Source organism: Perissodus microlepis, chromosome 11 (assembly GCF_051167445.1).
Source record: "Perissodus microlepis isolate ML-2025 ecotype Zambia chromosome 11, ASM5116744v1, whole genome shotgun sequence".
Lineage (NCBI taxonomy): Eukaryota > Metazoa > Chordata > Actinopteri > Cichliformes > Cichlidae > Perissodus > Perissodus microlepis.
In genome coordinates this window covers 21,282,814-21,295,485 of record NC_140471.1, presented here as the reverse complement: position 1 = coordinate 21,295,485, position 12,672 = coordinate 21,282,814, and the positions used below count along the sequence as shown (strand labels likewise).

Here is a 12,672-nt window from a genome sequence, read left to right as displayed (position 1 = left end):
TTACAAAGATGTTGGAGGAGATGGCGCTGACAGACCTGTAGAGGGCGATATAACACAGAGACAAAATAAAACGCTTGAAAGGCGATGAGGTGTGTTCAGGCTGCTGAGGGAAGGAGCGACTGTTTATCAAGTTTAAAGTGTTAAAAACGGGTAGCGTGCCGTCAGCACGTGCAAACAGCATGAGCGAAATGCCGCAAGACTGTGCTGCCACATTAAATACAGAAGTAAAACACCTATGGGTTGTCCGGTGTGATGTTGGCTTCCTGATTGCAGGAAGTTCAGAGAGAGGAGAAAGTGAAGGAGGTGCAACCCCTCCTCCTGCTCCTTCTTCTCCTCTCCGGCAGCTGAAGCCAAACCCTCCCTTACCTCTGCACGGTGCCTGTCTCCCCCCTCCCACCTCACTGGCCTTTATCATATATCACATAGCGTCGCCTCTTCATCCCCCAGACCTCATCATGACCTCAGCGACAGGAGCAGCGAGGACGTCTCCAAAACCCTGTTTATAACGCAAAGTTGCCAAGGTAAGATCCCTACGCTGGTCTCTCTTAGCTTTGGGTAGCTGCTCCCTATCATCATCATCTTCTTCTTCTAACATGGTCATGAGGATTTGCTATGGAGTCTCTTTATCCTCTGCAAATATTGACGCGAGTCTCGCTTTGCTTGTGAAGCGTTCAGCTCTTATTGCTGCTCCAGTGTGACCAGGCTCATCCTGTACAGTAGGTACGGCTAGTTTCACCCTCACACCTCTGCAGTAGGCACAGAGTTCCTGTATGTCGGTATTAGTCATAATAACATTTCAAAACTCAAAGTGAAACTCAGTCCCGCCACTGTGGCGAGCATCACTAGACTGAAAGCATTCGCTCTTAAGGTTGCTTAAACCAGGGCCGTGAGCTTTGTGGTACAGTAAGCTTACTTAATAAATGACTACATTCAAGGCAGAGCCTGATGGCTTTTACCTATGATAGCATTATTTTAATGGGATGCTGTGCAGCTATACTTAAAGCTACATCAGTGTTTATTTACATACTTGTGGAGAGGAGCAAATATCCTAAAGCACACAGATAATGTGTTGAGTGCGTAAGCATACAGTGGAGAATATTAAACCAATGCTGTGCTTTTTATTCCTTCTGGAAGTTGCCTCAGTGGCATACAGCAGTGTTGTTGCTTTTTCTTTGAACTGGTTGCATTGTCAGCAGACAGCGCAACATGTTGTTAGCAAGTTAGTATTTATTATGGTATCAAACAGATTAGTCTTGTAATGGTGTTGAATCAGACAGGCATTGTGTAAAAGAAAGTTACAGCCTGCACAGCCTGTTATCAGAACATCAAGTGTATGCTGGTTTAACTCTGAAAGTGTTCCACTTTGTTGGCTTCCTGATGACATTGTTAATAAAAGGCAGTTTTGTGGTGTTTGTAACATTACTGTGATAGAACATAATGCAGATTTCATGTACGTAAGGTGTGCTATAGCAGAGCCAGTGCTTTGCCTGCAGAATGCTTTGATGTGACCGTGTGTAGAGGAGGCACGGGGACTATAGCACATACTGGGAGCAGATCATTTCAAAGCGATGCACCGCCTACAAGACACGAGGAAAAACCAAGTCATTTAATTTTGCCTCAGGAAATATATAGCCTGGTCTGTTAGCAGGCTCATTGCATAATAACCTAACTTTGTTAGTTATCTTTTAATCTTTTGTTGTTTCGGTTTCATGTTCTGTACAAAAGTTGTGACGTGAAAGTGGTGATCTTGAGATTTATTTCAGCAGGCTTGCATGCAGCTATAGAAAAATAAGTGATTGCAATACATTATTGAAAAGAACTGTAAAATCTGTTCTATAGCATGGATCAAATTGAACCTAGCAGGTCCCTTCTGACCATTTCCCTAATTACATCCCAGCAGGCTGAGTTATTATCCTGCTGTATCTCAAGTTTTAGCTTTTTAGGTGATTAACAACACTGTAAAATAGCGTAATAATGAATTTCCAAGCTTCAAATCCTCTAATACATCAGCCTAAATCCAGCAGGAGCAAAGAAAGGAATTCTGCTCAGAGGCCAAGAAAGGTGTTTGGATATTTACTGTGCCCTCACTCCCCTGGCTGCCAGCGTTATTTCATAATGGCATTTCTTGGGTCCTGTGGGTTATAGAAGATGCCACTCACAGATGGAGAGTGCGTGTGTGTGCATGTGTGTGGAGAGATGTGCAAGAACATGGCAAACACTCTCACTCATTAGTACCTGTTAGAATTATAAATGGGTGGTATATATAGGGTGGAAAGTGAGCAGAGGACATGGAAAAAGGGGACTGTACGTCAGGCTGAGAGATAATGTTGGGAACTCTAGCTGAAAACTGATCAGCTCAGCTCACATGGAGAAAAACAAAGCAGCTCTTTCTCAGGAGTATTGATTGGATGCTGGCTCCCAGTCAGCTACCCCTGACTGTCATATTGTATCTTGTAGTATCCACAACAAAGGCAAGGCAAATATTATAATGCCTCACCTGACATGCCTTTTAGCCCATGTACTTAGTTGTGGTAAAAGAGTGAATAAAAGCAGTGAGGTGTGTGATATTAATAGGTCAGCATAAATGATGACAGGAGAGAAGAGAAGATGCTTAACTGTGCTATGCATGCAAAAAATGCTGCTCCATTACTCTCTTTGATCCACTATAGGGAGAGGCTGACAGTGGATCTGGCCCCAGCCACCAGAGACAGTGTGCTACAGAGACAGATGCAGCTCTCTGTTGAATGTCATATCCTCGTTATGGCTCAAAAGAGACCAGAGAGAGCCTGGTGTGTGTGTGCATGTGTCGTGTTGTGCAGTGGTTTTAATGCTTGACTGATTTTCACTGTCTAACTAGGAGGGCAAAGCTGTGAAAAGAAAAAAAAAGAAACATTACAGTAAGTAGGTTGCATCACCTGGCCGTGGTTTGGCTTGAAACTGAAAAAGCTATTTCCCTTCCACGCACAATCACATTTTTATGGCTCTCATTTCACTTTTTTTTCCTGCTCGTGCTCTGTAGACGGTCAGCTCTGTAGTCTCCCCTGTATCCTCCTCAGTCTCACCCACCTCCCTTCTTTCCCTTGGCAGACAGTCCCATGGGCCAGAGCAGAAGGACGCCAGCAGAGCGGAGATGTTCAGAAAGAGGCCTCCCCCAGGTCAGTACATTAATCACATCTGCAGTTAAACCAGTTTCATCCACTGTGGCTTGACAATGAGAAATGCAGTTAACCAAATGACAACGTAGACATGGAAGGTGTGATGCATGCTGCACGGTAGCAAGAATGCGCTCACATATTTATCTACAGGCAGAAACAATATGCTGGAAAACAAACATTCAATACATTTCAGACTATCATAATGTATTAAACAGCACTTATTACTGAAGCTCATCTGCAGATTCCCAGACAGACAATGTAATATGACACCAGTTCTCTGGAGGGGAGGGTGGGGGCTCTAAAACAACCAGATGGAAATGACTGAAAGATAGAAGAAGTTTTCACAAACACTGGCCGAACACAGCTTTAGCCTTCAGTTCAATTCAATTTTATTTATATTTCACCAAATCACAATAACATTTGACTCAAATGACTTTATATTGTAGGGTAAAGACCCTAAAATAATAGAGAGAAACCCCAACAGTCAGACAACCCCTTCTGAGCAAGTACTTGGAGACAGTGGGAAGGAAAAACTCCCTTTAAACAGGAAGAAACTTGCAGCAGAACCAGGCTCAGATTGGGGGATCCATCTGCCACATGGATGAGACACATTACATAGTTTGACAGTATCATTAAATGCTTCTGTGGTTAATAAAACAAAGGCGGTTCCCGAATTATTTCTAAATTAACTATATAAGTTATTTGTAGCTTACTGCTTGCTCTTAAACCCGGTGGGGCAGCACATTGGTTGCTTTGTGTGTGGACTTTGCATGTTATCGCTGTACCAGTGCAGACTCTCTCCTGGTATTTATTGTCTTGTTGTCTAGTAATTTTATTTGTTCTATACGCTGCTGTGAGAAAGACTGCCATCGAAAAGACTTTCATTGTACAAGCTGCACAATGACAATAAAGAATCTATCTATATAGTAGTAATGTTCTTGTTTGGTTACTCTGGGATTATAAATATGGCCGTAGGTGTGAATGGTTGTTAGCCCTGCAATAGACTGGCAACCTGTCCAGGGTATACCTTGCCCTGCATCAGCTGGGATAGGCTCCCAGCCTCTCTGCGACCCTGAACTGGATAGATGTTAAAAAAAAAAAACACTTGGGAATAACATTCTTAAACCTGACTTTTGTGTGTGTTGTATTGATGTATGGTAATGCCTGACTCAGGCTCCAAGCACCGAGAGGCATTTTATAATAATTTATATAGCGCTTTTCAAGGCACCCAAAGAGCTTTACAATGCCACTATTCATTCACTCTCATACACTGGTGGAGGCAAACCACAGTTGTAGCCACAGCTGCCCTGGGGCAGACTGACAGAGGCGAGGCTGCCATATTGCACCATCGGCCCCTCTGGCCAACACCAGTAGGCGGGAGGGTAAGGTGTCTTGCCCAAGGATGCAACAACCAGGACAGAGAGCCCAGGGATCGAACCGGCGACCTTCCGGTTACAGATGCGCTTCCCAACCCCCTGAGCCACGGTCGCCCATTTTAGCCATGAGAAGTCACTTTTCAGACCCCGAAAAAGTAATAGGGAAAAGGCAAAGTGTCTCAGGTATGTGCTAACCAGAGTACTAGTTCAAGCTAGTGAACACTAACAAAGGATCTCCAAACAAGTCATACTGTCCCCTTTCTCATTTCTCATTTCCTGCATTCTCAATTCCTCTCATCTTGGTCTTTCCCATCAGAAAGATGAACAGAGGAGGCGAGGGAGAGAGAGCACTTTAACAAAATGAGACATTCTGGAGCCGTAACCCAATGTGAAAAGATTTTTAATCAAACCCACACAAACTGTGAAGGGCTGAAAGTTTGATCACGCAGTTAAATAACTGAACGGCGTATGGACTGAAAGGACTGTAGAGTTTGTTGCATACATTCCAGCTGTGTGACACTGCTTTTATAAAGTGTTAAATTAAACACGCTCCTGCAAAGGATACATCTTTCCTGGCAAGCCTCCTCTCTCCTCAGTCCTCCAGATGCATTTTAGCAGAGGTGGAAAGTAACGAATTACATTTACTTGCGTTACTGTAATTGAGTAGTTTTTTTGTGTATTTGTACTTTTTAAAGTCATTTTTCAAGTCTGTAATTTTACTTTTACTTAAGTATATTTTTTAAAAAGTATTGTAGTTCGCTACGTTTTCAATCACACCCGTTACTGAGTAAATTAAAAAAAACAAAAAAACATTGCGCTTCGGAAATACTGCAGGGAACAATGGGTAGTAGAACAAATTGGCGCTAAGGTCACGTTAAAGATGGAGTCTGACATCGGTGTTACGGATCCAGTGAAAAAAGAAGCGCCGTCGAATTCTGCTGACCCTGAACTCGAAGAAACGGATGTGAACCACTGGCCGTATTTGAGGGACCATTTCGGCTTCAAGTGCAAGAAAGGCAACAGCTTTATTATGCAGTGTAAGCTGTGTTTGCCCAGAGAGACCGAGTTAGCAGCTTTTAAAAATTCCACATCAAACCTGCGCAAGCATGTAGAGGTAAGTTAAATACAACTCGTACCGTTATGGTAGCAAAAAGGCTGTGTTCAAATTAATCACATTACCTTAAGACATCTGTGAAGAACACAGATAACGTTGGTTGGTACTAGCAACTTGCTGTAACCGGGCACGTTGTTGTCCACGCAACTTACATTTTTTTTACTGGGTTGGTAAATTGCCAAAAGAAAATGTGTTTACCTACGTTTTTCCTGTTTGTTAATAATAATAATTTATTTAAAAAAATAGTTAAATTAAAGACAGAAGCGGCTACTTTCTTACTTAACCCACATATGTTCACACTGCAGGCAAAAGAATAACAGAGCGCTCACTTACCTTAGATTAGTCAAAGACAGCTGACTTCTGTTACTTGTTAATTAGCACTTGCAACCTCCCGTTAACTAGCCTGTTACTGTCCAATAAAAAAAAAAACACGAGGTATATTGGTATAATTTACCAGCGGTAGCTATGTAATGCATTGATGTCTTATTAGGGACGTCAAAAAACTTTCTCTCAAACTTAACACTGGCCTGCCTGCCTCAGCTGCCTTCGAGCGTCTCTTTAGCTGTGCTGGACTACTGTTCACTGCAAAGTGAGCAAGGATGAACTCTACTAACTTTGAAAATCAACTGCTCCTCAAAATTAACAGGAAGTTCAGAGAGTAACACTCTAGGATGGATACAGGAACTTTAATCTAGAGGTACAGTAGGGCAGGGCCAAGTTTAAAAAATTAAAAAACATTTTTAAAGCAGCTGCCGTTCAGTTCAGTACTTGTTCTCTTATTTGACAGTTTAGAACGCATTCTCATGTGAAAGAATGATATGGTTTTGTATTGAAAACACTGTGATACCTGACAGTTTGGTTGATTGGTTTGGTGACCATTATCCATTTTCATGTATATACTTGCAGTTTAACTGCCACTGCACTTTAATTTGTAAAGTTTTTCTTTTCACTAAAAAAGAACTACTTTGAGATTTATATCCCACTGTCTTTTTTGCACTACTCAGAAGCGGCTGTCCTCCTGCTGACAGAAAAGTAACTATGTAACTTTTACTCTGAGTACATTTTAAATGAGCTACTTTTTACTTTTACTTGAGTACATTTTTAGACAGGTAATTTTACTTGTACTTGAGTAAAATTTCAGCAAAGTAATAGTACTTTTACTTGAGTAAAATATTTTAGTACTCTTTCCACCTCTGCATTTTAGGTGCTGAGACGTCTTTCAGTGAGGCGCACTGACATGGATTTCAGGGCCAGAAGCAAGACGACAGAGGAAAGGGGAGACTAGGAGGCACAGATTATAGAAAGTGAGAAATGAGAAAAGTTCTCTGTTCTCACAGTCTGACGGTTTCGTAAACCGGGTGTTTTGACTGCAGTTGATGCTTGTTTGGAGAAGAGGCACTGGTGTAAGCAGAAAATGCTAATTATTAGAATACAAGAAAAGAATAGAGATTAGGTACAGGTGAAACACGAGGTTTATGCACGGTAAAAACCTGACTAATGTTGAATGAATAAATTATTAATGAATTGCCATCATTGATTAGGTGGTAAGTGGACTATGGTATTTATATACTGCCTTTCTATTCAATTTGAGCTCTCAAATCACTTTCTACTGCAGTCTCATTCACCCAGTCACACTCAGAGTCATACAGAAGTATTAGCCGTGCTTTTATCTGTCTATCCCTAAGCCTTCACATGATCTGTGTGCGCTCATCTCTGAAAAGAAAAAGTCAAATCAGAGCTCGTGATCTCTGAATACAAGACGCCTGCAGATGCTGATCAAAGTGAAGTGGTTTCATCAGTGATGCATTGCAGGTCATTAAAGAGACTGCCATAATGTCATTGTTGTACCTTGCCGTCATCAGTCCCCATCCATAATTCCTGCCCCGTCAAATCAGTTCTGATAGGTGTAAACTAACTCTTCATGTGCCAAAACAACCTGCTGTTTGTAGAGGAAGTTGCCTGTTCGCCCCCCGCAGTGCTTTGTTTTGGTTTCTTAGGCGCATGCTTCACATATAGATCAGGGAGAGCCTCAGCCTCAACACGAGGATCCCCGCTCAGCACGTGCCCGGGCACCTGTCTGGCCCTTCCCACTGCGGCACACCTTCTAACGTTAGGATCACGCAGGACACTGAACTCCTGCACCGGACATTTTGGCTCCAAACGACAATTGGACTCCACACACGAAAAAACGACTTTGGATCCAAAATGGCGACCAGTTTCGGCTGTAGGACCCCTGATGCGGCTTCCATGGTAACGCCTCTCGCCTTTGAGATTGCGTCATGCCTACATGAGCATCAGTGTTTATGTTTCGAATGAGGCTGACAGTGAGGATGCAGCCCGTGTGGCTTGATGACGCGGCACTGTTTGACATCGTTCCTGCAAACTTCACATAAAGCACGATGTTCACAGAAAATACAGGTCCGAGCCCTGCGCTTTATTTTCCTAATTAGAAAAAAAGATGACATCACTGATCCCGCGGAAGGAGGAAGACGAATCAGCAAGGGGTGGACATCGCGTGCACGTGTGTATATTTTGGGGGAGGGGATGGAGCAATAAGCAACAGAGGCTGGGACTGGGACTGAGTCTCTAATCTAACTTGACTGAGCTGGGGCCGGAGCTTCGTGCGCGCGTCCTTGCGGAGACGTGACGGTCAGATGTGGCTGTGACTTGTTACTGAAACAGCGCATATCCAACGATTTAAAAAGGAAAAAAAATCACACTGTGACTCAAAGAAAATTAAGATGACAGTGCTCAAAGACATCCCGGAGAAATGGTTTCCAGTCGTTCTTTTCCCCCTGCAAGGAAAGAAAAAGAGAGGACTGGATGGAAGAAAATCGAAAAAGAGACGGACAGGTACGAGTCTGTGCGGGGAAAATTAAGGCTGAAGTTGGGAAGAAGTCTTTACTGTCTTCACCGCCAGGAGGCTGTTCATCGTGCAAACTATTTATTTATTTGTTTCCTAATAAATATCATCTCTCATCTTCATCCCATCTGAGTCCAAGTCTCATTCCTGCTGCTTCATCTCTCTCTCACTCTCTTTTGCATATGTGTCATATTACATCTCTGCATCACAGACCTAGTTGGTTTGTTTGGGGTTTTTTGCACTGTAGCACTTTGTGTCATCAGTGACTGTTCACGTTTTTACACATCAGCATTCTCCTAAGATTTGATAACAGAGAGATATCTGTTGTTCTTCTGATTTCACACTTCAGTCTGTATCTTTTGGAGTTGACCCCAACAGCCTTAAACTAGTTGCTTAATCTCAGCTGTTTTCCGATGTTTTGTGCTGACAGTGAATCTCTGTTACGTCAGTGAATTATGCCAAACACCAGAGTTTTGCTTGGATCCGGTCTAAATATGTGGCTGATGTTCATGTCTCTGCTGCGTGAGTCCCTGATCAATCTTTCAGGCGCCAGCCCTCCTCTGCACTGCTTCATCTGTATTCTTATTCCTTAGGTTAACTATCTCAAATCACCCTGGATGTGCACCTTCATTTGACCTCCACTCCATCATTCTCTGACTGTGTCACTAGCATTGTTTTCCAGCAAATTAGATCACCGTATGCGCGTGCTGGGCTGCACACGACTCCGCTATCCCCTTTTCACCTAATTAGATCAGCCACTGTGAGTGATGCTCACTTCTCCGCAGTCTGATCTGACCCTGACTTAGTTTTAGTCGTGGCAGGGACATTAGTGCTTCCCGTACTGCAATTCACATTGAATGACTGTGGTCGTTATTGTTCTGAATTCAATCTGCACTAAATCTGTTGTGCGAGTGTGTCGCTTGTGGAGACGTAAGGAGATTGTGTCCTCACATGTCCAGCCATGAGTAGAGACAGTGTTAAAGAGACAGGAAGGTAGATGAAACAAAATTAGTGCTTTTGTATTAGGTTACAGTTACTCTTGCTATATGACATTAGTTATTTTAGTTTAAATCAATATACATTAACTCGTTTGTGTCTCAGCCCTTTATGGAAACCTTATGCTGGAAGTAAGGCTGCCACTGAAAGTTTCTCCGTAATGGAGCTTTATAGATTCACGCAGGTTTACTGTATGGTGTGCAGCTTGCGTCAGGGCTTCTAATGCCCTTGAAGTTGTCAGAGACATTAAACACTTACTGAGCAGTTTGTTAAAGATGCTCATGCATTTAGGCTGAGGTGTTCAGCTTGCACAGCAGTGGCTGGGACAGACACAGGCTGGTCCTGACTTCACATTGGTGCTTAGCTGGCACAAGGATCTTGGCTTTTCCCAGCAGGCTTGGCATTGCACGTCAGACAGATCTCTCTGGTGGACATTTGTCTCAGAAAACAACACAATGACCTTCATCTTAGGAGGAGAAATGCCAGAGGGATTGGAAAAGTTTGTGGATTGTGCACAATCACATTCACAAGCCTGATATTGTGCTTGTCAGAGTTTGGGAACATTGGTATCATTAACCCACAGCTTTTTTTGCATGCACCGAGAAATCTCACATCTGTCAGATAGAAACTCCAAGAAAGGGAAGTTGATGCCTAAAACAATTTTTCTTATGTAACTATTTAGAATTTTTTTCTAATAAATCGTGCTACTCAACAACAGCCGCAGTGACAGATAGGAATATTAAAAACAAAAGTAGCTCACTTGCTTTTGGAAACAATGAAAAACAATTTGCCTCTTCCTGGGGGCTTTGTCACACTTACATGCTTTGGATCATACAAACAAATTTTAATAATCAACAAAGTTAAAGACTACAGTTTTGTATTTACTTGCATTAACATCACTGTGGAGGAATTTTGGTCCACTCTTCTTCGTAGAATTGTTTTAATTTAGTCGCACTGGATGGTTTTCTAGCATGGGCAATCTTTTACAAGTCACACAAAAATATCTCAATCTGGTTTTGTGGCTTTGGCTCAGGAGGTAGCGCAGGTTATCTATTAATCAGAAGGGCAGTGGTTCAATCCTGCACTTTTTCCGTCTGCATGCCAGAGTGTCCTTGGGTGAGATACTGAACCCCCAAATTGTTGAATGTTAGATAGACAAATATATTAAAAATGAAATCGGGAAGGGGCAAATACTTTTTCAGGGCACTGTGCAACAAATTTTGACCATGCTTTTGTTTTCTCGGCCTTCTTTTTCCGGTCCTGGCAGATAGTTACTCTTCACTGAGCGTGGTTCTGCTTGAGGTCTCTATGTGGTAACAGGGAGTTGCCAGCCTAACAAGCACTTTACCGGAAATTATTGCATTGTTGGGGTTATTTCTATAATGTTGTATGGTCTTTGCTTTACAGTGTAAAGCATCATGAGGTGACCGTAGTTGTGAACTGACCTCTTTTTAATAAACCGGAGCAAAATACATTTAAATATGCCAATATTTTATCAACATAACAAACAATGATGTAATCATTTCTGCTAGTGTCCCTCTCATTGTCAGTCTCACTCAACACCATCAGCAATAAGTGGACGTAACGTGTTTTTCTAAATTGACTAAAACCACCCTGACAAAGGCGCAGCTGGTCTAAAGCCGACCAGAGCTAATCTGTCACATCAGATCTGTCTTATAACCTGACGGTAAAGTGCAGCTCTAATGGGATCACTTTAAGTGGCCTCTGTCTCTTTTGGTGAAGCTGAACGCAGCAGGGACAAAGATGTAGGTTATGAGCAGTGCGAAAGCTTCACTGTGCTGCAGAAACACAGGAAACCACAGAGTCTTTGTTTATGTGCCGGCATTTGATTATAGCCTATCGGTTTCTGTTGTGTGATGTCCCTTCCTGTGGCACCTCACTGCCTTTCACAAATCTGTCAAAAGTATGCTAAGGACTGTGCTTTTGTGCACAAAACATGTGCTTGGTCTTGGATATTATTACTTTGGTGTGCATGTGTGTGTGTGTGTGTGTGTGTGTGTGTGCAGCCCTGTTCAAAATGACCAGTCATTTCATTTTAAAAGCCATTTCATTAATATTAGAAGAGAAGCGACTGGTGTTGCAGGAAGATGAGGAGGGGAACTCCCAACCTACTTTGCATCAGCATAACAGAAACCTAAAAACAGCAATAGGATAAAGTGCAAGGTCAGGAGGAGGGGTGCACAAGAGATTGAGCACAGGAAAAAGAAACGGTCTTAATTTTACTCTCTGAAACTTGGAGACTATACTATGATCTGCCCATATCGGTGCCTAAACTTTTGCACGCACACTCATGTTTGGTTGCGTGTATCTGGCCACGACTGCACATCTGGATAATAACAAAGAGTAGTAGCAGCTAATGAAACATCAGCGGTGATTGGCCTGCTTATTGGTTTTGCATGCCTCCTGCCTGACACTCTGTATCTATTACACTCAACCAATGCACAGCACAGTCACTGATGTATGAATACATGCTTCAACACTGCCGGCTGTTTTCTTCCATACTGACCTGTACAACTGCAATTGCACACAATATAATACAGTTTTATATAATAACACTCATACATTCTGAATGTCCATTACCATTAGTAAGTAAGATAGCATCCATAAGTATCTTGTACTTTATATTCTAACCACAATCGAGCCTTCTGTACATACTACTTCATTTATCTTATTTGTTTTTCTATGCTTATTACTCTTTTCTTTTCTTTTCTTTTCTTTTAGTGTAGTTATTTATTTTACTGTGAGGGCAACTCACAAAGTAAAACAATCATTGCTCAGTGTAACCACTGTGTTTTGGGGTGTATATGACAATAAACGTCTTAAATGCACTGCTTGATTCCCTCTCTTTTGTTTCCAGGTTTTAGGAAGCTGTGAATAGTGCCGACATTTTTAAACTCTGCAGTTTGCCAAACATGCTAAAAATTCGTTCTTATGCAGACTTACTGCATGTGTTTGTTTTGATGCCTTAATGACTCATCTTGTGTGCTGTGTTTCCGCAGAGGAGGAGAGAAGGGTCAGAGCCAATGACAGAGAGTACAACGAAAAGTTTCAGTATGCCGTAAGAGAGTTTGCTGTTTTCTATTGTACATATTCGAAATCTTTATGCTCGTAAAGCAATTTAACTGAGAGGTATTTTCTTCCCTCCTA

General features: G+C 42.2%; 1 protein-coding gene across 3 annotated transcripts in view; it reads left to right on the top strand.

Annotated features, from left to right (window-relative positions):
* The first annotated feature begins 370 nt into the window (after nucleotides 1-370).
* Nucleotides 371-12,672, top strand: part of atp8b2 (ATPase phospholipid transporting 8B2) — a 30,577-nt gene continuing 18,275 nt past the window's right edge. Inside the window, exons 1-3 of one of the 3 annotated variants that reach the window (XM_084943133.1) lie at nucleotides 371-521; nucleotides 3,088-3,155; nucleotides 12,525-12,583. In XM_084943133.1, coding sequence (XP_084799259.1) covers nucleotides 3,131-3,155; nucleotides 12,525-12,583 — 84 coding nt within the window. In that variant the 5' untranslated portion in view covers nucleotides 371-521; nucleotides 3,088-3,130. Of the gene's footprint in view, nucleotides 522-2,915; nucleotides 3,156-7,169; nucleotides 8,499-12,524; nucleotides 12,584-12,672 lie in introns of those variants that run through there. The other 2 variants (XM_084943134.1, XM_084943132.1) reach the window with 2 other exon arrangements.